The 24,741-nt window shown below is 38.3% G+C and overlaps 1 protein-coding gene across 1 annotated transcript in view; it reads right to left on the bottom strand.

Annotated features, from left to right (window-relative positions):
* Slco6a1 (solute carrier organic anion transporter family member 6A1) overlaps positions 1 to 24,741 on the bottom strand; it is a 62,947-nt gene that overhangs the window by 2,359 nt on the left and 35,847 nt on the right. The window contains exons 9-13 of the mRNA XM_023707558.1: positions 19,648 to 19,801; positions 12,143 to 12,330; positions 10,744 to 10,808; positions 7,483 to 7,620; positions 508 to 665 (exon numbers count right to left, since the gene is read on the bottom strand). Of these exons, the coding sequence (XP_023563326.1) occupies positions 523 to 665; positions 7,483 to 7,620; positions 10,744 to 10,808; positions 12,143 to 12,330; positions 19,648 to 19,801 (688 nt within the window). The 3' untranslated portion in view covers positions 508 to 522. The remainder of the gene's footprint in view (positions 1 to 507; positions 666 to 7,482; positions 7,621 to 10,743; positions 10,809 to 12,142; positions 12,331 to 19,647; positions 19,802 to 24,741) is intronic.

Genomic DNA, 24,741 nt, shown 5'->3' with positions numbered 1-24,741 from the left:
CCAAAATATAACTAAATAGCAAAATGAAAAAACAACTATTAGGGAATAAGGAGAGAGCTTTCTCCAATGGGAAGGGGACAAAGAGGTGGAGGTGCGGGAGAGAGAGGAGGGGAAGAACATAAGGAGGAAATCAGATGTGCTGTGAGATGGACTGGCTCCCAATGAAGAACAGAATGTCTGTGTACTGCCAATAGGTACCAGTAAAAACGTCTAGAAATCCTACAAAGCCCAAGTCCAATCCCTGTTACTGCACTCAGAATCAACACATGTATTATTTTCCTATTTCCACTTAGGTCTTCTCTTGCAGTCAAAGCATTATTTTTTCTCTGAAGTACTGGGTGTATCCCATATCTCCAAAAAATCAAGCAGACTTTTATTATATTTGTTCTCAAAATGCGATAATCCATATGGGATTATACGATGCACACCCACTTGTTAAACATATAACTACATTATTTGAACTCTATTAATACACTGATTAAGTGATTCAAAAAGTGAAACTTTTACCCAGTGAAGCTCTAATTAGAAGTTAGACCTCTTTCTTCTTGTTTTCGGAGTCTTCCATGTTATATCTTGCAGGATATCTTTTTTTTCCCTTACAAAAGCTCTATACTTGTAAAATCCAAGTACAGTAAAACAAATAGTACATAGTTTGCAAAAAGAACCTGAATTAAAAAATAATTGCACTTATAAATTTATTTTTTACAGAAACATTTGTGTGAAAAATGCTATTTATCAAAATAAAGCATAATACATATCTAAGCATAAATTCCCTAAGTATAAAATATAACAATATTGCAAATGTATATCAAGTTACTCAAGAGATTTAAAAATTCTTAGAAAACTTTTTAGATTTCTCAGGCTGACAGCCCCCACAAACAAAATGTGTTATTAAATTACAGAATATTTTAATTGTGAAACGTAAAAATAAATCGTACTTTGAAATCATAATTATCAATGGGAAGTGAAACTTGTTTAAGTCATTGCTCCAGCATTAATCTTTAAAACATACATCATTTGTTAAATGCTAATACAAATATTATAAAAAATTAGTTGATTTTTTTAGGTTTGCTCTTTCCTTTTTATGTTTCAAGACGTGTATATCTGTTACTCGCATTATGTAAAAGTATTTAGTTTTTGTGTTATAGACAGCTGAGTTATTTAGAAATATTTTAGGCAATCAAACAGAGCCTGAGAGGACAGTGCTGCAGACAGCTGCGGCTGGAGGCGTGTCAGCTGGAGGTGGCGCCTCAGGGTGGAGGAATGCTGACACCCACACAGTCCCCCTGGAGCTGTTCGTGATGACATTCTGAACAGGCATCAAGCACCTTGGGTGGAGGATCAAAACCGCCTTAACCCACCCTTCCCAGAAGGGCCCCTGTTGGGCCCATGTGTGCTTGCTACCCTATCTGATCCCCACTTAATCAATATTACCTAAGCAACTATACTTGTACGCTGTTTTTTTTTTTTGTGGTTGTTGTTTTGTTTTGTTTTTGTTTTTATATTTGGCACAGGATCTACAGGGTGTTCAGGGTCTCACTACATAGACCAGACTCGTAGTGATCCTCCTGTATTCAACCTCCTAAGAGCTGGGATTATAGACATGTGCCACCATGCCCAGTCTCAATCACCATCTCAGTGTACCCCGGAGCCGGGGCTCTCACGGCACGCCAGGGATTGAACCTCAGCCTCTGCGTTTTGCCTAAGCAGGCACTTTAGTATGCTGAGCTATCTGCCCGGCCCTTGTATTCTTACTGGTTGGCCGTAGTTTGATCCCGCCTTACAGCCAATTTGTGACTTTCCATTGGATCAGGATTTCCTAAACCACTGTACTTGTAATCTAATGATAGCATATGATATAGTTAACTATATCATATGCTATCATTACACCTACTTCACCTTTTTTTCTTAAACAACTTTTCAATTTACTAAAATGGTTGCCCTAGACATCTGCCTTGGTGACTCAACTTCTACTCCTGGCTGGATACTGATGGATGTAATCTGCTTAACATCTCAGAAGGACTGTGCAAATCAATGAGCGGTTTGTGCATCCTGATGTAGAAACCATCCGTGTCTTAGACCCGTCGCCACTCGGTGTTTTTCTCGTAGTGACTCTCAAGGTCTCAGTGGGCCTGGGCACGGTCCTTTCACTTGGGGATTCTTTTCCTTCGCACCTCTGGTCAAGTCATCACACACCTTTTCCTGCAACTTCCTGTTGTGGCTGGTGAGGGTAATCCTAATCTGGTGAATGGCCACCTCGGGCTCCATGGGGGCCTTTCAGTTTTTTGTTTTTTTTTTTTGGGGGGGGAAGGGTCTACAAGGTGTTCAGGGTCTCATTACTAGATTAGACTCTAGTGATCCGCCTGTTTACAACTCCCAAGATCTGGGATTACAGGTGTGTGCCACCACATCCAATCTTAATTACTGTCTCAGCGTGTCCCGGGGGCGGGCCTGGCACGGCAGACCTGGGGACCAGGGGATTGAACCCCCAGCCCCTACGCCTGCTTGCAGGCGCTTTAATCCACTGAGCAGTTTGGCCGGCCCTCAGGTGTCTAAATACAATGGTTGCAGCCCGACTTCCTGACTGACTTGTTCCTCGACGGTCGGCAGTTAGAGACGAGCAAGAGCCAAAGCCAAGGAGCAGGAGGATCTACAACCACCTCTTCCTCACAAAAGAATAAAGCCCGCTTCAACCTGAGAAGCAGGTTCCCCACACCCACCACTTGGGTTCCTACCCCCATCCCCCAACCCATCCCATCCCCTTAACCCCCCCCACTGCGCACGCGCCTTTCTTCTGTCTCTCTCAAACAGAAGCTTTCTTTGTCTCAATAAATACTTCCTACTCTAAACCTCTGTGTTCCTAGAATTCATTCTTCGATTTTTAAAGAATACGCCCTTGGCACATTGGACATCTAGCAGGCTGGGATTTTACTTGGATCACTTGGCGTTCTTGCATCATCTCTGCGTCTCAGGCCCTATATCATGTTGAACATGGTACTAGCTTTCCAGATGCACAAAAATGTAAGAATAACGGGGTCCTGACAACTTCCACCAATAATTTAAAGGGGAATCTGAAAGACCAGCCAGAGTGAGAGCCCATGCAGAAGAGCAGGGGACTGTAACGAGGACACCAGAAAGGCTCAGAGAACAGCATCGTGTAGTCCCTCCAGAGAAAGCTGCAGGCAGAGTGCAGGAGCACAGCCGTGGGTCCAAGACCAGCAGCGGCAGGAGGGCAGGCCCGCCTGAGGCTTTGTGGGTCCACCCGCACCACAGTGTTCACGGGGAGCCAGAATTAGGTCTCCAAGATTTACTATCTGCCCTGCTGTTTGTCTTCCATAGCTCCTATTTCTAAGGTTCCGACCGGACCTGGCAGCCCCAGCCCCCAGCCTGTTGCTACGAGAGACCCTACTCAGGGAATTCAGCTCAGCATCCAAGGCTGTCCTCCACCAGCACGGGATGCTGCGGAGGACACAAGACAGGACAGAGAACTTTTCAGGCTCCAGGAGATCTGGGACCATCTGACAATTCACACTGGACAGAAGGACTTTCTGCCCACTGAGTTGCAAGCTAGCCAGAGGACATTGACCACAGGATTTACTGGGATCTTCCCATCTAATGTCCCTGCCTTCTTCACTCTGTCCCTATAAAAGGGCCATTTCTCCATTCACTGCAGTCACTCCTATCATGCAGCTTAGACTCATAGTGATCCTCCTGTCTCAGTCTCCCCGACACTGAGATTACAGGTGCGTACCACCGCACCTGGTTTTTCTGGCCAGCACAGAGTGCCCAGGATCCTGGGGCCAGCATGGCATGCTGTACTGGGGATCAAACCCGGGTCCTTGTGCTTGCATGGCAGGTGCTTAGACAGCCAAGCTATCTCCCCAGCCCCTGCCTGAACCATATAGGTGCTTCATTTGTGGCCATGTTTCATATTCACAACCTTTGAGTATGATTTTTGCTCATGATTCTCACTGTAGATCTGGATAAAGGCAGCAAGCAGGACCCACACCACAGCTTGAACCCTGGGATGCCTTGAAATTTTCCCCACTATATTAATTAGTACACCACCCTTAATTACAAACTCTTGTAAAACCTCAGGACATTGGCAGAATGTAGAGAAATTCTCAGCCAAGATAAAGCATGCGGGGCCAGGGAGATGGCTCAGTAGAATAAGCACTTGCCTGACAAGCACAAGGGCCTGAGTTCAATCCCTGGTTCCACAAAAAAAAAAAAAAAAAAAAAAAAAAGATAAAGCATGCTTTGCTCTTTGTCCAATTTCCACTAGTTTCCTTATTCCCACCTGAAACTATTTGAGCTTGGCTTTTATTTATGGCATTCCTAATTTGGGAGGAGGGAGGGCCTAGAGGTTTCACTATGTAGTCCAGGATGCTCTGAGCTCACTTTGTAGTCCAGGCTGGCCTCAAACTCACAGAAAACCTCCTGCCTGAGCTTTCAAGTACTGAGATTATAGGTGGGCACCACCATGACCAGCCCAGCATTCCTAAAATTAAAAATCATTTTTCACAGATGAAAATAAACCAATACTGAAGTATGTATAGCATCAAAAATGGTCCCAAATAACCAAAACCATTTAGCAAAATGAAGGTACATGGGGCACCGCACTACTTGATTTTGAAATATACTACGAAGTTATAGAAATCAAAACAGCATTGTATTTGCATAAAAATGGACACATTCACTTAAAAGGAATATAACAGAGAGCCTAGAAGGAAATCCCTAAATTTACAATCCATTGCTTTTAGATCATGGGTAATCTGGACATTTTAGTAATCTAAATTCTTACAGTCCATGAATAAGCAATAGAACTTCATTTTTCATCTCTTTCATTTTCTTGTATCAATATTTAATGTTTAAGTGCCCAGATGATTTTGCCCCCTAAAATAAATTTATTTCTGGGTGAATTAGTCAATTTTTCAATACTATAAGGAAATATTTGATGCAAGCTTCAGTACTTGTAAAAATTTACTTAGCTATTAGTTTTAGAGGCACAAAGTCCACATGGCAAGAGGAGGCAGGGAGCACAGTGAGGTAAAAACCTCTTTATGAGGAGGACCTTGGGGTCACCTGAGAGCGGCCGCATGGCCACCTGAGAACCCTCTCCTGCTGCAGCCATCCAGGGACCGGCTGCCTGTTCTTACCTCCTAATGGTTCCACAGCACCTTTCAAAGTTGCCATCATGGGAACCAAGCCTCTAATCTCCCAAGCATGTTGGGGGCCAAAAATCCATACTTAAACTCTCAGAGAGGGGGCAGGAGGAGAGAGAGAGAGAGAGAGAGAGAGAGAGAGAGAGAGAGAGAGAGAGACACTATTGTAAATGAGATTTTAAAAGGATTTCTTCTGACCAGCATGCTATGCTGGCCCTGCCCCCCAGGGTGCGCTGAGACTGAGATTGAGACTGGAGGTGGTGGCATGTGCCTGTAATCCCAGCTCTTCGGAGGCTGAACACAGGTGAATGTTTACAAGTCCCGTCTATGTAGTGAGACCCTGTAGACCCTGTACTAAAAACAATACAAATTTTTTTTTCTTTTGAAATGCTTCTTTATGGTCTATAAACATGGCTGATTTTTGTATGTTGGTTTGTCTCTTACCGAATATATTTATTAATTCTACCAGTCCTTACTGAAGTCAGGATTTTCTTCATATAAGACTTTGTAATCTAAAACCAGAAAATTTTATTTTTCTTTACTAATGTGGCTTTTATTGTTTTCCTCACAATTGTTCTTGCTTGGTGAAAAGTGACAGTTCATCTTTTTCTGATTTTGTAGAAAAAGTTTCAGCTTTTCATAGGTGTGATGGGAGCCATGGACTGGTTCTAAAGTAACTTTCCACTTTGACTACACCTCACTTCTGGAGAGTTGTAGATCATGAAATGGTGCAGAATTTTTCCAAATAATCTTTTATACATCTATTGAGGCTGTCACGTAATTTTTTTTAACCTTCAATCTCTGAATATAGTACAATACATTCATTGATTGTGTATATTGAACCACCCTTGTATTTCAGAAATAAATGCAGACTGATAATGGTTTATGACTTTTTTTTTCAGAACCGGGGATTGAACTCAGACCCTTGCACTTGCCAGGGAAGCGCTTATTCCACTGAGCCATCTCCCCGGGCCCTTACGATGTTTTTAATAAGTTCTTCATGTCACTTTCTTGGGGATTTTTTTGTGTGTGTGCATCAGTTGTACTAACCTGTAATTTTCTTTCCTTGGAGTGTCCTTGTATTACTTTGATTATCATGATTATAATAACTGATTTAGCATCTTCTTTTATCATAAATATGGTTTTTGTTACTCCCTGAAGCTATCTTATTAGGTTGTCTTTTGGAGGAATTTGTGTATACTATCTACATTGGCCAATTTATTGTATTATAATTATTCACAATAGTCATCTAGTCCTCTTTATATCCAGGGTGCCAGTTGCAAACTCTCCAATCGTCTTTTATAACTTTATCTATTTGAGCCTTAATCTAGCTGAACGTCTCCTTCTGTGCATCGTTGTGTAAAAAAGTCATAACTTAATTGATCTTTTGTTTTTCTATCCTCTATTACACGTATGCCTTCTGGATTTTTTTTTTATTTTTGCTGATTTAGGGTTTAGTTGGCTTTTTTCTACTTCTAGGAGCTGTCACTTACTTTTTTTTTACTTTTTCTGATTTTTGTTAGAGAATTTTGTGCATTTACTTTTAAAAAATTTTTGAATATATAGCAATCTACTTCTGCCAATTTATTGTTTCTGATTTGTAGTTCATTTGCTCCATTCTTCTTTTTTGCTAGCTTTGTTTGTGATTTGGTGGGTTTTTGCATTCACATGCTTTGAGTTCTTTCCTTTTTAAATTATATTGCATGTTTTCTTCTTTATGATTATCATAAAGTTACATGAAATATAGCAATTCTTTAAGTGGATAACAAGTTAACTGCTTGTTATACAAAAACTTTTTCCTTAATTTTCCTCATATTTTGTATTATAATTTTTACCTTTTATGTACTTTGCATTACTTTAAAATTTACTGTGACTACTTTTGTAATTTTATGCATCAATTGCTATACTAGAGTGCAATTATTAAGTCTAGATTTGAGTAGGATAACATCTTGATGTTCTTTCATAATGTACAATGTTTTGCACAAACATTTTAACATTTCACAATAAAGATAGAAAAGGTCAAGCCATTTGAAGATATGTAAATTATTTCATAAGTTACTTGAAACCTTGCCAAGTGCCCTCACTTTTTTCAGGACTAATGCAAAACTATAAAGTATTTAATTCAGTGACTCAAGTATTTGCATATATTGTACTCTATGTGAACCATTTTTTAAAGTATTTTTTATACAACCATATATTTTCTTTAATAAGCAAAGTATTTGTGCATGATTTATTACTACTCTACTTTACTATAAATAGCCATAAGTTTTAAAAACAATTTGTGCCTCTTTAAGTGAGTACAGTGTATATCACTTACATATTCCAATCAAAATAAATGCCATTTTTGTCTTGTTATAGACCCAGCAACGTCCCTTGTGTCCACATTTACTGATATCCCGAAAGGTGCACGAAGTTTCTCCTGTTTGTTTAAAAAGTAATGGCCCAGGAATTGTCCCTAAAACAATATTTAAAGATTTAAATTATTCATCACACATCATTCAGCAGGACCATAATAATTTCAGGCTAAACCATATACAGTGAATCTTAACTTTAAATATATCACTTAAAATTATTAATTATCTATATATGTATAGTTTTCTTAGTCACTGGAAAGTGATGTATGTTTCCAAAATTCCTTATTCCTAAATATATAAACATACTGGAACCTTTTTAAAATTGTTACATGCTATTATTTAGAAAAAAGACATCTATAGATATTTGATTTTTACATGAAAAATACAGGCATACTGGCATATATTGAGAAATACTGATTTTGTGAACTCAGGGCATCTTCAAAAATAAATTACTGTGAAATTTTAAATGACTGACAAGTGAGTGGGTAATGATATTTTTCATTAAGATGTTGAGAGAAAAATACCTGAAAATAAATGTGCTTTGCTGTGTTAACGTAACCCTGACTCAGATGGCCTCGGACCCCAAGGAATAGCTGTGACTCATGAAAGGGGCCTTCATTGCTGTCAAAGAAAACATCTACTCACATTTTCTGCCAAAAGTGTATCAGCAGTGGCACATGAGGCCATAGGAAAGGTACAAGAATTGGTTTCTGTCTACTGATTGACCATCTTCCTTAAAAATCATCAAGGTCCTCTTTCCCCTAATAATGTCTACTAACAATCATTACCTAGCCTTCCCTATAGCACCTTTTTATAGTTGCTAAATGGGAAAAAATCCAAGCTCACTGTCATGGCTTGAGGTTCTTGCAAGGGGAACAATATAGTGCAGGACACATTTCATATCATTTTATAATGAATCACCCAAAAAATCATACACAAAGAGTGCAGGAAATCTGCCCACATACTAAACACCAAAGTGTCCAGCTGAGGGCCTGGATTGGAATACCCTGCATGAGTCCAACTGAAATCCTACAGCTCGTAATTTTGCCTCCCAAAAGTCCAACTGGAGGCCTAGAGCCCACAACAAAGTCTCATGCAGGCCCTTTCATGTGCTGGACAGGCCTAAAGATCAGTGGTGAAGCTAGAAAGTCTATGCCAGTGGGATGAAAGATCTGTGCTAGCCAGCTAAGGGATCCGAACTTGAGCAGGAAGCAAAGCTCAAGGTAAGCATCAGAGCTCCCCAAATGTGCCGCAGCCATCCTCAGCCACAGTGAGGTCCTGAGTTCCTCCAGCGATGAGGAAAGCCGAATTCCCATCAAGAAAGCCAATGGGACAAACTCCTCCTTGAGGCTGAGCAGTGCACCATTTTCCCTTCGGAGCCAGGAAGTGATGCTCAGGATGAGGACCTAATCTGCTCCAAAGTTCATCAGGAAAGCCGGCATGCCAAGGTTCTCCAACAGAACAGCCCAAGAGAACTAGCAGCTTCCAACAGCTCCACCAGCTTCTCCGAACAGCATCCCTAACAGTGTTCCAACAGCTTCTTGGTTGTACCTCTTATGCTGCTAGCAACAGTCCTCATGTGGGCCTCCCACGCCCAGCAACATGCTAGTTCAGTACAACTGAGTATATAGCAAGTTCACCACCAGGTAGAAATGCACTACACCCACTACTTAGTATTTTTTATTTCTCATCATCTGATTACAATCCATCATAAATCTTTATAACATAATTTGCAAACATATCTTGGGTATGTTTATTTCTACCTCTACTCAAACCCCAGATTCTAAATTAATACAACTCTTTTTTTTTTAATATGTGTGTGTGTGTGTGTGTGTGTGTGTGTGTGTGTGTTTTAGGGCAGGATCTACAATGTGTTCAGGGTCTCACTACTAGATCGGACTCATAGTGATCTGCCTGTTTACAGCCTCCCAAGTGCTGGGATTACAGGCGCACGCCTCCACACCCAGTCTCAATTTCCTTCTCAGCACACTCCAGGGGCGGGCCAGCACAGCAGGCCTAGGGATCAAACCCCTCTTGCAGGCACTTTAATCTGCTGAGCTATTTGGTTGGCCCTTAATTCAACTCTTAAACTTCAGCATAAGCATCCCTTTACTTGTCTTCCACATTTATCTCCTCTACTTATTTGTTCCTTTGAAAACAGGGTTATCCTTAAATATACATCATGTAATATCTATGCTCCACTTACAATTCTATGGTGTCAAAATTCTGCATTATCTAGAGAGAGCTTATATCCATATAATCATCTTTATCCTTTTCCAGCACTGACAAAAACATTTCTAATTTTTCTTAGTTAAAAAGCAAATTTTTCTAGGTGTAGTGGTATAACTTGTAATCTCGACACTCAGGAGGCTGAGGCATGAAGATCACTTCAAGTTCACTGCCAATATGGGCCACAAAATGAGTTCAAGGCCAGCCTGAGCAAGACCTTATCTCAAAAAAAAGAAAACAAAGCAAAACAAAACCAACAACAAAAACCCAAAAGCAAAATCTAATTTTCATTTCACACACACACACACACACACACACACACACACACGTATATATATGTATTATATGATTTCTCCAGTTCCTGTCAGAGCCACACATATTTGTTCATGTTTTTATTCTGTATGTCTTTCAATCCTCATTTCAACCTTATTTATTTATCTCACTATATTTTTAATCAACTTGTTGAATCAGGGGATTCTAATACAGCCATAACATGGATTTCAAATGTAGATTTTTTTTATTTAAGAAAACCTGAAAAAAAAAAAAACATATACAATTCCCAGAATTCCCAAGTTGTTTTTATTAAGAAACACATCTGTAAAGCCCGCAGATTTGGTGGTTTTGGTGACAAACACTTAAAAGCACCAACCTAGTTTAACACTCCAAAGCACTTGTATCGGATGATGGTCAGGTCCAACATAATTGATACATAGTCTGTATAACCTGTTGATTGAGGTTTTTTTTTTTTTAACCCAGGACTTTGCCCTGCCAGGCATGTGCTTGTGCCAGTGAGCTACCTCCCTGGCTCTGGGCATTCATTACCTTAAGTATCTTGTCTTTATATTAACTGCCTCTTAAGTTGTTCAAAGCTATTCTTGTATTCATTTGTTCTGTGACATTTTAAATTAAATTAACTTATGGTTTGAAACATGCTTATAAACACATATTTGTCAAAATGAATATCTTTATATAGCAAAAACGCTAGAACTCCTTACCAAATATTCTCATAATCACATAGGTTATACCGATGGCGAGAGAATGGAGATGCTCGGGGATAATCCTGGAAGCAAAGAGCAACAGTATGGTTAGCTGCAGATAACTTATTCTTGGTTCAAGACTTTTTCTTGTACCTGAGCTACATAAAGGACCTCTTACCAGCTGATCTGTGAAAGGGCTGCAACTTATTGCCCTATAACTTGTCTGTTCTTAATTCCGAAGCTCTCTACGCTTCAGGAGAGGTTCGTGGCTTAAATTTTCTGCCCTAGCCTCTCTTTCCATGTCTGAAATAACCAAGCCCCAATTTTCATACCTATCTTTCTCTACTCAGTCATGCACGCCGCTGTTTCATGCCCCTTTCTGTCCTTCTGCGCCCCCTTTCCACCTCCTCCTGCTTGCTCTCTGCCCCGAAGGCTGAGAGACGCGGAGCACACCAGCAGGCTGCCCACTTGCTCCTTGCCCTGAGTTCTGACGGTGGGCAGCTGCGAGCAGGATACAGGTCTCTGTTCTCACACGCGAAGCTGTGCACACCCCACCACGCGTCGCTTTGCCATCCCTTGCTCCCTCTGGGCCTGACATGCTAACGTACTTTGACACTTATTACACCACACCCATGATTCAGATAACCTCTTCATGCTCCTTTCCTGGGACTGCCCTAATTTGAATCCGGTCCCACTTCCCTGTTGGACCTTGGATGATTATATTCACTATTTAAAAGCTTAGAATAAATGCAAAATAGCTCACAGAATATAAAGAATGAAGGTCTATTTCTAGACTGTAAATATGTTCAAATATTAATACTATTCTTAATTATTAAGATTTTATGGTATAGTTTAGCTTTTAAGTCTAAACCTCTACTTGTTTTGCTTCACTGTTTCAGATGTCATGACTACTGATTTGTTTTCCCATAAGAAGTTGGTTCAGATTGTTTTCTCTAATAAATTTTTTGCTATTTTCGTTACAGCATTAAAATTAACAAATGAAGCTAAGGAGACTGTATATCTTCTTATCTAGTAATACATTTGTGTGTGTGTGTGTGTGTGTGTGTGTGTGTTTTATTTTTTATTTAGAAAGCATTACAGTCTCACAAGAAGTTTAAAATTACTACAAAATTGGTACTTCCCTTAATGGTGAAATCTTGTAAAACCAAAATATAATATCAAAACCAGAAAGATGACATCAGAAAATCATTGTTAACAAAGCTATAGGTCTTACTCAGTTAACATAAGCTTTTGCATTTAAGTTGAAATGATTTGTGTATTCATGCAGTTCTGTACAACTATTCTCTCTGCATTTGCCATCCTGAAGCACACAGAAAATCATTTACTGCAGTAATCCAAAATATGTTTAACTTTTCATGTGTTAAATGAATAATAATGATGGATATCATATACATACCGAAAGATAATCAGATTGATTGGTACACCACAAAAGCTTGTAAAAACAATTCCAGAAAAAATAAAAGCAAAAAACAATGGCAGCGTGTAACAGTTCATGTCACACTTCCCGAGCACAGCGTCAATAAAATCACCATCATCATCAGAAGTCGTTAGTCCTTCTTTAATACATGTACAATTGTAGTACCTCTAGGAATATTGAAGACACAAAATAATGTTTCAGAAATAGATCCACGAAACAAAATCTCATTATAAAGTAAAAGCTAAATCAGAAACTTCAGCACATGTTTTAGGTTACACCTACCAGTCATTATTTAGAAACAAGATATCAACAACAGATCTCAATTATTTTTACATGATAAAGATTAGTGTATCTGCATACTAGCTATAGTCATGGAAAGTGCTGTTAATTTAAGAAAACTTGTTTGAAATATTTGTGCTCAATTTCATTATGGTTGGGAAACTATAAATCTCGAAGGAAATTAAAGGTAACATAATGAATAAAATAAAACTTTGGTTGGCATTTGAAATACAGAGAGCTACCTTACTGTGAAAAATTCTGGGACCAGGTAGAAAAGATAATACTTTCTTTTGTACAAGAACATTATTAGGCACAGCAGGCACAAAACAGGAGGCCCAAAATAATTTTAAGGCCATATAAAAATATTTTAGAGTGATTTGAAAGCAGAGAAGAAAATTGATTCCATTATAACAATATTAGTATAGAAAAATAATTAATATGGAGTAATAAACCTGGGTATTTACTTTCATAATGACAATTTGCAACCAATTTTTTTTCAAATTTTTTTAAATGAAGAAAGGGGAACAAAGAGTCAATATGTTGAGTCAATTAAAAAAGTGATACCACGACACTGAATAGGAAACATGAAACGTAGAAGTTTTGCTCTTTTAGGGTTGATTATTGAAGGAAAATAAAATGGGAATTTTTGAAAGATCTAAGCAGAGTTCGTAGCTAGATCAGTAAACAATTTATTAATGCATTGAATGTACCCTAAATTATAAATTAGAAGAAAACAACAATAAATTTAAAGATGCAAAAATAAATTACTAGTAAATGAATACAAGATAGCAAAGATGGCTTAAATCTGAGTCATTCAGAAAATTACAACATCAAAATCACATCAGTATGGTTGTAGAAGTTGCTCAGCTTTCACTGGATATGTTCAACGACAGATACAAGTAAATATCCAATTAAAATTCATCCATCCCACCCAAGTTGTGAGTGTCTGTATTTTAAATATCTTTCTTGTTGTTGAGACTGGGTTTTCTCAATACAATAGAAGTTAGCGTGTCACATAAAAACCTTTATATTTGGAGAGAAGGGCAACTAGATATAAAAGAAGAAATTATTTGTAGGGGAGTATATGGTGACTATGGAAAAATAATAAAGCAAGGGAGAAGTTTCAGAAGTATTGTGTGCAGGGCCGTGCAGAGAGAAGTGTCTCAGTGGTGAACTGCCTGGCATTTAGGGAGATGTGTGAGCAACGTAAGAAACCCAACTACTTGGTTTTGCAGAAAAAAAGAAAAGTACCTGAAAAGAGAAACAATCACTTGCTAAGTTCGAAGAACTTGTTCAAAAGAACATTGTAGGCTGGAGACGGGAGCCCCTGAGGAGGGAGACCAAGAAAGTGGAAGTGGCACGTAACTGATGGAGCTGTTCAAGAACCTTCATCATTTTTCTAAGTAACAAGAAGCCATCAAAGGGATATGGCTATAAATGAAATATTTTAAAATATCACCTGACTGTTATGAGACTGTTGGGTTATGCAGGCAAGAGTAAAAACAGACAAATATGTAGTCCATAGACTATTAAAAGAAGGTTACGGTTTGTGTATAGGTGTGCCCCCAAAGTCTCATGCAATCATGCGGCAGACTTCTAGAGTTTGTGATTAACTCATGATCCCCTGGGATTATGGGTGTGAGTGCTGCTGGGATTATGGGTATGAGTGCTGCTGGGATTATGGGTATGAGTGCTGCTGGGATTATGGGTATGAGTGCTGCTGGGATTATGTGTGTGAGTACTATATCCAGCCTGAGGCAGACAGCCTGAATGCAACTAAAGGGAAACTGTTGAAGTTTCTGAAACTCTCTGAAGCCATTGCTGCCCTTACTCCTCCCATTTGCTCTTGCTCTTTGCCACCGACATGAACTGCTGTCCTCTGCCATGTGCCAGTCTGCCTTGAAGCCAGCCAAGAATAGACTGAAACCTCCACTAACTGTGAGCCAAATAAACCTTTCCTTCCTCCCTGTTGGGTGTCAGATATTTGTCCCAGCAATGAGAAGAGTAACTGAGGCAAAGAAGATGTAGTTTATGTAACACAACGGTGCCAGCAGCCAGGTGTTAGAAAGGAAAAAAATGAGAATTACCAGAAGCAGTAGTGATTTAGAGTGGATCTGCAAGGATTTGCTGGCAAGTCTAAGGGTGGGAACTGTATCCAGAGGGAGAAAGGCGGTTGCAAGGGCCAGGGCCTCCCTCAGATGCGTGAAGTTCTCCAGACCAGGGAGGCAGTCAGTACTCAGCCTGGGAAAGGCACCCAAACAAACACCACGATCTCACTTTTCTTATCTTCTGATTTCCTTCTATGACTCTTTGTTATTACAGCCCAGTCAGAAACCAGAGGGAAGTCAGAGGGCAAGAGAGGCTCTCATCTTATAATTCAAACTTCTAGACAATCAGGAGGTAGAGAAATATGGTGAGTGGATCTGCAGGACGAGCTAGAGAAACCCTGCACGGTGGCTGATCTCAGGCCATGGAGACTAAGCGAAGGGTGGAAGGAGACCGGTTGACCACATACATTGTGGCATCACAAGCTGGTAGGCTCTCACACTTTTGAAGAATTGAGTTCATGTACTAGAAAGACTGAGTCAGCAGAAAGGAAACTGTGGATGACTGAAACGGAATAACAGAAGGGGTGGAGAGAACTAACAAGGAAAGACCTGGGGTCTGCACAGGGAAGGACGTTCAGTGAGACAGAGTGCAAGAAGATAACTGGGAGAGAAGCAGTTAAGGACTTCCAGAGTTAGAATACCAGAAAGACCCGCATGATAAATTTCAAAGTTTGGGAGAAGGGAGAGAAAGTGGTCACAAAGTATCAAAGAGGAGAAAGGAGGATGTTTAACTCTTCTGTGGTTCAGTGGTATGGGACAAGTGGGAGGGAAGAATAGTCATCTACTACTTAAAGTTGCCACAAAAGGAATGACAGAAACATTCAGCGCAAAAGCTAAAGAGGACTTTTAGGAAAAAAATGTAGCAATTTTGCTGGTATGTATTTTTGATTTCCAGAGGACTCCGTTGAAAGATTCATAATGTTAGTTAGGAGTAGGAGGAAGATGATACCAAATAAGAAAATACATAAAATTAGAATCATGAAGAGATGAGGAGTGAACTGAACTTCTGAGCCTCTGGAGATGATTATTATGTAGAAGTACATGATTAGTCTTAAAACTCTCACATAACCAGAATGTCAATTAGAAAATTAAAGTTATACGGCGTTGAAATGAAACAGTGAAATATATTCAACTCCAATAATAAAAAGGAAGATATATGTAAGTCAGAGCATATCAACTATTATATTAAATGGTTTTAGCCTAAAAATTACAGTAAAAGATAAGTGAACAGAAATAGAAAAACAAAGCATGCTAGATGCTGGTGCCACAGGACATACTATGTATAAAGATGCTATACATGAGCAATGAAGAAGACAAATCAGATATCACAGAACTAGCAAAACAATTAGAGTCAGCTATCTAATATGCAGTTATATTAAACATATTTTTTACACACAATGCTCATAATTTCTTGGCTTAAACTTAAGTCACAAACAAATAGAGTAGAGTTTTAGATGATGTGGTTAGTGGAGTTAGTAGCAAAAAAAAAAGTAGCTAAGATTATGTTTTAGAAAAATGCAAAAGTTAATAAAATGCTTACATAATCTAGAATTTCATCAGAGATCTGTATTCTATAAAAATATTGATGGCAGCATTGTAAAATAAAAAATGAATTTAAATTTCAGAAAAATCTGGGCCTGGTGGCACAAGACTTTAATCCCAGGATTTAGAAAGCAGAGAGAGGAGGATCACCACAAGTTTGAGGCCATCCTGGGTGACATAGTGAGCTCAAGGGCAGCCTGACTTACAATGAGATATTGTCTCAAAAAGCATAAACAAATAAATAAAACAGAAACAAATTTAACAATTCAGCAGATCCTGGAACATAGAAGATTCATAACTGGTGGACAGATCAGTGAAAACTATTGGCATTTCAAAAATTTAAACAGATTAAAAAGAGATAAAAAAAAGTCAGAAGAGTATGAGGTATGAGATCATGTGGAAAAGTCTACTTGTAGCCCATGTTAGATGGAATTAAGAGAACACACAAAATTCTTCCACTGTACACAGCTACATAATCCCTAGGACTGTGAACTGGTGGAATTTAGTCCTGTAGGTAAGGTACGTCACAGCCACAGATGAGTTAAACAAAGAGCAATTATCTTAAGTAAACATCTCCTGATTGGGGTGGGGGTCTCAAAATGCCACGTAAGGGAGATGCTCGGATGCTAGTCTTAAGGATGGAAGAGATAATCTGTGAAGGAATGTGAAACCAGCCCCAATGAACAGCTAGTAAGGAGACACAGACTTCACATTTTTCAGTGCAAAGGAACTCTATTTAGTCAATAAAGTGAATGAATGTATATAGATGTCATTTCTGTCCCACAGCCTGAGTCACGGTATGACTGGACTTCTGACTTTAGAATTTCAAGACAATAACTGGAGATATATATATATATATATATATATATATATATAGCCATGAAGGCTGTGGCGATTCATTATGTAGGAATACTAAACTAACAAAGGGTTCCCAAAAGAGCTGGAAGCTGAGCATTGCAACTGATAGACAATAAACCATAGATTCCAGATGTTCTGTGAAATCAAAGTGATATGAAGTGAAAATAGTAAATGTAAACTCAACAAAGCGAACTACTGAAAACCAAAACCACAAAGAAAAATCCTAAGAGAACCCACAGGCAGAAGACAATGCATTCATGTGGTAGATTGACAACTGGTGGTCAACTTGTAATATGCAGCTGAACTGAACCAGTGTGGGGCTGCGCATGAGAGGCCCACCTGAGGACTGTTGCTGGCAGCAGAAGAGGCAGAACTGCAGCTTCTAGGAGCTATTAGAGCTGTTGGTTTTTCTGGGGTTGCTGTTGGTTGTCTCGGAAGACCTTGTTATGCTGGCTTTCCTAATGAAACTGGCTGTTCTTGTTGTAGGAGGAACTCAAAACCTTACTATCACTGACAGTAGCCATGGTTCACTTTGCAGGAATTTAGGTCCTCACTTTAAGCATCACTTCCTGGCACTGGAGGGGAAGATGGTGCACTGCTTAATCTCCTGGAGAAGCCATTGCATGGGCTTTCTTGATGGGAACTTGGCTGTTCTCATCCTCGGAGGAGCTTTGGACCTCATCATCACTGAGGAAGGCTGTGGTACTTTTCAGGGAAGCTCTCTTTCTTACTTTTAGCATTGCTCCTTGGCTCCAGTGCAGATCTTTCACCTGTTAGCACAGACTTTCCAGCTTCCACCACTGACCTTTGGACCTTCTCCATGTAGATCCATGAAACAGGTCTGCATGAGACATTGTCATGGGCTCTTTGCTTCCATCTGGACTCCTAGGGGTCATGTTATAGGCCCTAGGTCTTCAGCGGGATTCATGCAGGACATTACTGTGCAATCCAGATCTTCGACTGGGTTCTTTGGTCTTTAGTATGTGGACATACTTCCTGTACTCTTTTTGTATGTAACACTTTGGGGGAGGGGACTATTATAAAATAATCTTGTAATTGTCTTGTCTTATATTGTTTCCCTTGCAAAACCCCAGACTACAACAAATGATATATTTTAAATGTTTATGAAAAATAACTATCAGTAATTATCACTCAATAACTCTTGTCAAGTGAAGGATTTTCATAAATGGAGAAAAAAATTAAATTCTTCAGAACAAAAGAAAATAATCCCATATATTATAGTTGCATCTTGAATGTTCCCCAAAGGCTCACATATTGAAGTAATGGTTAGCGACGAGGCCTTTGGAAGAAGATTTGATCAGCAAGGCTCTAGCTGTCCATGGATTCATGCATCAAAGGATTTATAACTAAAGGGACTTTGGAGAGGTGATGGACACCTTAGGATGTACAGGGCCTGATGGGAGGAAGGAGGCTCCCTGGGACACGCCATCCAAAGGCACAGTTTGAGCCCACCTCTTCCTCCCTGTGTCTCTCCTCTCTGGGTCCTGACTGCTATGAGGTGAGTGTTTTACTTCTCTGTGCCATCTCCCTTCTTTGGTATATGTCTAACCATGGGGCCAGAAACAATGGAACAAAACAAATACGGACTGAAATCCCTGAAACTGAAAGCCAACATAAAACTTTTCTAAATTATTGAAGTCATTAGGCAATTTTTTTCATTAGGCAATTTTTTTTTTTCAGAACCAAGGATTGAACTCAGACCCTTGTGCTTGCCTGGGAAGCACTTATTTTACTGAGCCATCTCCCCAGCCCGTTTTAGGCAAATTTTTACAGTGACAGAAAACTGACAAAAGTACACAAAAGTGTGAAAATAGAAAGAAGTAGACATAAGTGACTGTCAACTGTACAAATAAATAACATGCCGCTTACAATGCTTGAATAAATACAGCATATGACTGAAATAATAAAAAACAGATGAGTAAATAAAGTTGCATATGGTAACAATGCACCAGCAGAAAGATATCCTGAAAGCCTTCATCATGTATCGTTGCTTTTTGGGTGAGATGAACTCTCCAGAAGAATAAGGACGCAGTCCTTATAGGAAGAAAGAATTTCTGCTTCGTGTTCATGCCTTATGAATTTTCTCTCTTACTTTTCTGGAACATCTGATGCTTTAAAAAAGTATTGTATATATGGTAATTTCTAGTACTCAATAGAAGGACTGATTTCTGTACCTGAATTAATAGAAAAATAGCAAGAACCTAGAGTAGACATTTTTAATTCCTCAACAGAAGAAAAGAGTGAGTGAAATGTGATTGAAGTGACAACACTAGTCAACCCCAGGGACTCAGGAGGAGGATGTCCAGTGTTGTGGGGGACTGGACAGTACTGAGAAGAAGCACAGATACTAGGCAAAGAATACAAGTGGAGGACAGTATGCTCCCTTGATTTCTTCTTTCAACCTTGCTATTGTTGAGGTAGATGATACTATTGTAAAAGCATAAAATCAGGGAAATGCAACATACAGAGGCACATTTTAATGCAGGAGTGTTCCCTCTATACCAAATTCTCATGAGCCTTTTGAATTATGAAAGCATAAAACATATTTTCTTCCCCTGTTTTCAAAATTAAAAACAAGAAAGACAAATTTTATAAAGAGCCACGAGTAAAATAAAAACACTGTCTACCAGGTAAACATGTTAACGGAAAGGAAGAAGCATAATAAAAAATAATTACCTTTTGATTGCCTATAGTTTTTGCATGTGTGCAACCTGCAAAGCACGGAGAAAAATATTCAGTGTTATCCCTTCCACATACAGAAGAATACAGCCCCGTGGAGCATCTGCACCTTTCATTGCAAGGAGCCGTGAGATTTCCCAGCTGACCTGTGCTGCAAAAATGATAGGTAGAATGCATGAGTAATCACAATTACTTGTTCTATACTGGTATATAAATCAACATACTAATGAGATGGTTAATGCTACTTGTAAGTATGGTTATTGAGAGAGCTTCCCTTTAACAGTTTATGGCGATACCTATTATTTACAATACAATGTACACTTCAGTGTGCAATTGGAATGTTTTGAGATCTATATAGAATGGTGAAATTATTACCACAGTCTAAAGATATGCTTATCACCACACATAAAAAACATTCTGATAACCATTTGTAATTCAATTTCTTTCTCGTCACTATTAAGTAAATAGAAATTGTTTGTATTTTATGTAATGGAACCATAAAATATATACTCTTTTCTAGGCTTCTTCCACACAAAAGGTTTTCATCTGGACCTTTTATGGTCATATGATTCCATCATTCTTGGATAAATATTCAGTAGAATGTTTATTGGATTTAATATAAAGCTGTCGTTCTTCCAAAGTAGTTGTGCTGTTTTCCTTTCTCCTAGCAATGCACAAGAGTTTAGCTGTTATCCGCATTGTTTTCTAACTCTTGATGTGGCCTTTTGTTAATGTCAGATACTACCAGGAGTAAGCAGTTTCACCCTGTGCTCTTTAATACGCATACTCTTAGTAACCGATCATGTTGATTATATTTCTATCTGTATATATATATTTTTCAAAATTTTTATTTATTTATGTGTGTGTGTGTGTGTGTGTGTGTGTGTGTGTGTGGCCAGCTCAGCCCACCAGGAGGCGGGGCTGGCTGGCATGTGGTGCTGGGGGATTGAACCACGGTCCCTGTGCTTTGCTAAGCTTGTTCTAAGCAGGTGCTTTAGACAACTGAGCCATCTCACTAGCCCTGTATATATTTTTTGATTAAATGTCAGTTCACATTTTTGTTGGTTGTTTATTTTCTAATTACTAGGAACATTCAGAACACCTTACATATTCTGAAACAAAGTCCTTTTTTAGATGTAGGATAGCCAATTATTTTTTTGTAGTCAATGCCTTGCTCTTTCATGTCTTAAAAGTCAAAATTCATAAGATTTTAACTTTGATGAAGTCCAGTTATAAGTTTATTTCTTTCTGTGTAATGTGCTTGATGTCATTTATAAAAATTCTTTGCGGAATCCAAGGTCAAAAAGATTTTCCCTATGTTCTTGGAATATTTCACATTTACATGAATGGTCCATCTTCAATTAATTATTCGATATGGTCTAATATGTGAGTCAAAGTTTGTGTTTTTCACATAGGTATTTAATTGTTCTAGCATCATTAAAATGTCTCTATATTCCCCACTACACTGTATATATATTCTGTCAAATATCAATCTTCCATGTACAGATAGGTCTGTTCATCTGATCTACTGATTTATTTTCACTACTATAGCTCTGTAAATCTGAAAAGTAAGTAGTTCTTCATTTTGATATTATTTGAGATTATTTTTGAATTTTACAGATTGTTTGCTATCAATATCAATCTGAAAATTATTTTGCGAGTATCTAAAGAGAAAGCTCATTGTGTGGTTTATTATGATTGCATTGAACACATACAGCAATTTAGAAAGGAATCACATGTTAATAGTATTGAGTCTTCCATGAACAGGGCTATCTCTCCATTTACAAATGTAGGCCATTAATTTCTCTCACCAATGTTTTGCTTTATTATGTATATTATATATACATTATATGTTATAATAAGTCATTCACATATTTTATCTGATTTAGCCTAAGTATTTTTATTGATATTATTGTAATATTATTTTTCTAATATCATTTTCTAATTCTTTTTAAACAGTATATAAAAATAAATTCCTTCGTATTGATCTACAGTATTTCTGCCTGATACTAGAGTTAATGGTTTGCTATTATAAATTGATTTCTGGGGGCTGGTGAGATGGCTCAGTGGTCTAAAGCACCCACTTAGAACAAGCTTAGCAAAGCACAGGGACCACTGTTCAATCCCCCAGCACCACATGCCAGCCAGCCCGCCCCCTGGTGGGCTGAGTTGGCCACACACACACACACACACACACACACACACACACAAATAAAATTTAAAAAATAAATAAATAAATAAATTGATTTCTGCTTGTTTGTGGGTATATACAGAGTATAACAGATTTTTTTCTAGTGGACTGAACTCAGAGCCTTGTACATGCTATACTAGTGCTTTACTGCTGAGCTGTATTCACGGCCCCAGTATATCATAGATTCTTGTGTGCTAATTTTGTGTCCTGAAATTTTGATAAACTTATTGCATTAGTCTAGTGGGTTTGAAAATTTTTCATCATAGATAATCACGTTGCCTTCAAATGAAGAGCTTTATGTAATAACTTTTATTCAGAATGCCCCTTATTCAAACTGCATGTTTGTCTTTCTTTTTCCTGTCATTATTGTGATGAGTAAAACCTCCAGTCTAGTACTGAAACACAATAACTGAAAACAGACCTGCTTGTATTGTTTTTGATCCCTCAGTGTTCCTTCCCCTTAGTGTTCTCAGCCTTCTGGTACAAAATGCTTCGGGCTGGGTGCTTGAACAACACAACTTTACTTTGACAGTTCTGGGGACTTGGGAGTCCAGCAGTAAAGTATCAGCAGGCAAGTTCCACATTTAATGAAAACCCTCTTGCAGAAAACAGAGGCCCTGATCTCACTGTATCATCCCATGAACAAAGACACAGTGGTCCTCTCCCTGTTCTAATGAAAACACAAATTTCATGATGTGGGCTCCCTGCTCATGACCTCAGCTAGGCCTCATTACCTCTCATATGTTGCACCTAAAATCATCACATGGAGTTAGGAATTCAAAATCTGAATTTTGCAGGAACAAAATCATGCAGACCATAGTAATTTCAAGCATGATGCTAGCTGCGGGAATTTGAACTGTCCTCTAACAGATGTACTTCCCTTCCATTCCTTAGTTTGCCAAAAATTAATGTGGCATTTTCTCTCTTTTCGCACTATCTCCAGGGAAATTTAATATTTAAAATATATTAATTTGTTCACATGATGCTATTTATCAATTGGTTTTCAAATATTAACTTAATCTTGCATTTTTTAAAATAAATACTGCTTAATTGATTCATTTTGTAATATTACATATCATTTACTAAAATCTTATTCAGTATTTTTGCATCCATGTACATGAAAGATAAAGATTTGCAGTTTTCTTACAATGCTTTCTTATCTCTACAATTTTTATTTTTCATTAATAAAAGCTGTATGTATTCATGGAGTACAGTATTATGGTATTTCAATACATGTATGTAATATACAATGAGATTAAAGTAATTCATTAATTTAAATATCATTTCTTAGGAATATTTAAAGTCCTTTTTGCTAGCTATTTTGGAATATACAGTTAGATGTTGTTAACCGCAGTTACTTTATTATACTATGAAACATTGCAAGTTATGCCTCCTACATGACTTTACCTTTGTACCCGCCGATCCTTTCCTCTCCTTTCACCTCTCATCCCTCAACTCTTCTTAGTTTCTGGTCATTATTGTTCTGTTCTCTACTTTGATTCTACTCATCCATGTATTGTAACTTCCATTATGGTTTTGTTTGTTTGTTTGTTTTGCAGAACTGAGGATTGAACTCAGACCCTTGTGCTTGCCAGGCAAGTGCTTATTCTACGAAGCTATCTCCCCAGCCCCTTGTAACTTCCATTGTGAGGCCATTTACTCTCCTGGCTCAGTTTATTTCTAGTATTTTATTTTATTTTACTTTAGTTGATGGTCACTACAGTAAATAGGATTGCTTTTTATGGCTTTTTCAGAGATTTCATTATTACTGTGCAAAAAGCTACATAATTTTGTATATTGCAACATTACTGTATTTGTTAGCACTTAACATTTTTGTCAGGGCCTTTTGATTTTGCAATATATAAAATGATGCCTTCTGTAAAGAGTAAATTTAAATTTGTTTCCTATTTAGGAATTGTTTCTTCCTTTCTTTCTTTATTGCTCTTTCTAAGTCTTCCCATACCGTGGAGGAAGAGCCCTGAAAGTAGACAGCTCTTTCCTGTTCCTGTTCTTAGAGGAAATGATAGCAGCTTTTGACCATTCAGTGAGATCCTGTGGATTTTTAAATTTTTAATTTTTTTATGTATTTGATACAGGGTCTCACTACGCAGCTCAGACTCATAGTGATCCTCTTGTTTTTCAGCCTCCCCAGCACTGGGATTACAGGTGTGCACCACCACTCCTAGACTAATGGGGCAGGCACAGCATGCCAATACTGGAGATCGAACCTCAGCCTCTGTGTTTGCCTAAGCAGGCACTTAGTTCGCTGAGCTATCTCACCAGCCCAAGATCTTGTTTGTGGGCTTCCATACTCAGTCTTTCTTGAGCTGAGCTACAATTCTTTAATTCCTTTGGAGTTTTTTTTTTTTTAAGTTGAATTCTTCAATGCATTTTTTAAAATATCCATTGAGATGATTGCAAAGTTTTTGCCCTTCATTCTGTTGATGCAATTTAATAATACTTTTTAAACTTATATATACCAAACCCTCCTCTCACCCCTGGAATAAATTCCATTTAATCATGGTGAGTCAACTTTTTTCTGTCTTGTTGGATTCAGTTTGGTTCACCAATGATATTGATCTACAGTCTTCCTTTTTGTTGTGTCCTTTTCTGGTTTTTGCTGTATGGGTTGTGACTGCCTTAGGTAATGAATGTTCCTTTTATGGTTTCAAAGGTTTGGGAAGCATTGGTTCTTCAATATTTGGTAAAGTCAAAACGGAACCATTCAGTCCTAGGATTTGTTTCATATGAAACTTTACTGTTGATTTAATATTATTACTCCTCATTGGTCTATTTAGTTCCAAGGAAACAATATAATTGTTTATTGAGGAAACAATTGTTTCCTTAATTGTTTTATAAGGAAACAATATAAATGGGATTTATATCCCATTTAACAAATA

The sequence above is a fragment of the Octodon degus genome, unplaced genomic scaffold (genome assembly GCF_000260255.1).
Source record: "Octodon degus isolate 3935 unplaced genomic scaffold, OctDeg1.0 scaffold00009, whole genome shotgun sequence".
In the NCBI taxonomy this organism is placed as follows: Eukaryota; Metazoa; Chordata; class Mammalia; order Rodentia; family Octodontidae; genus Octodon; species Octodon degus.
The sequence above is the reverse complement of the archived record's forward strand: the minus strand, read 5'-3'. Positions and strand labels throughout refer to the sequence as shown.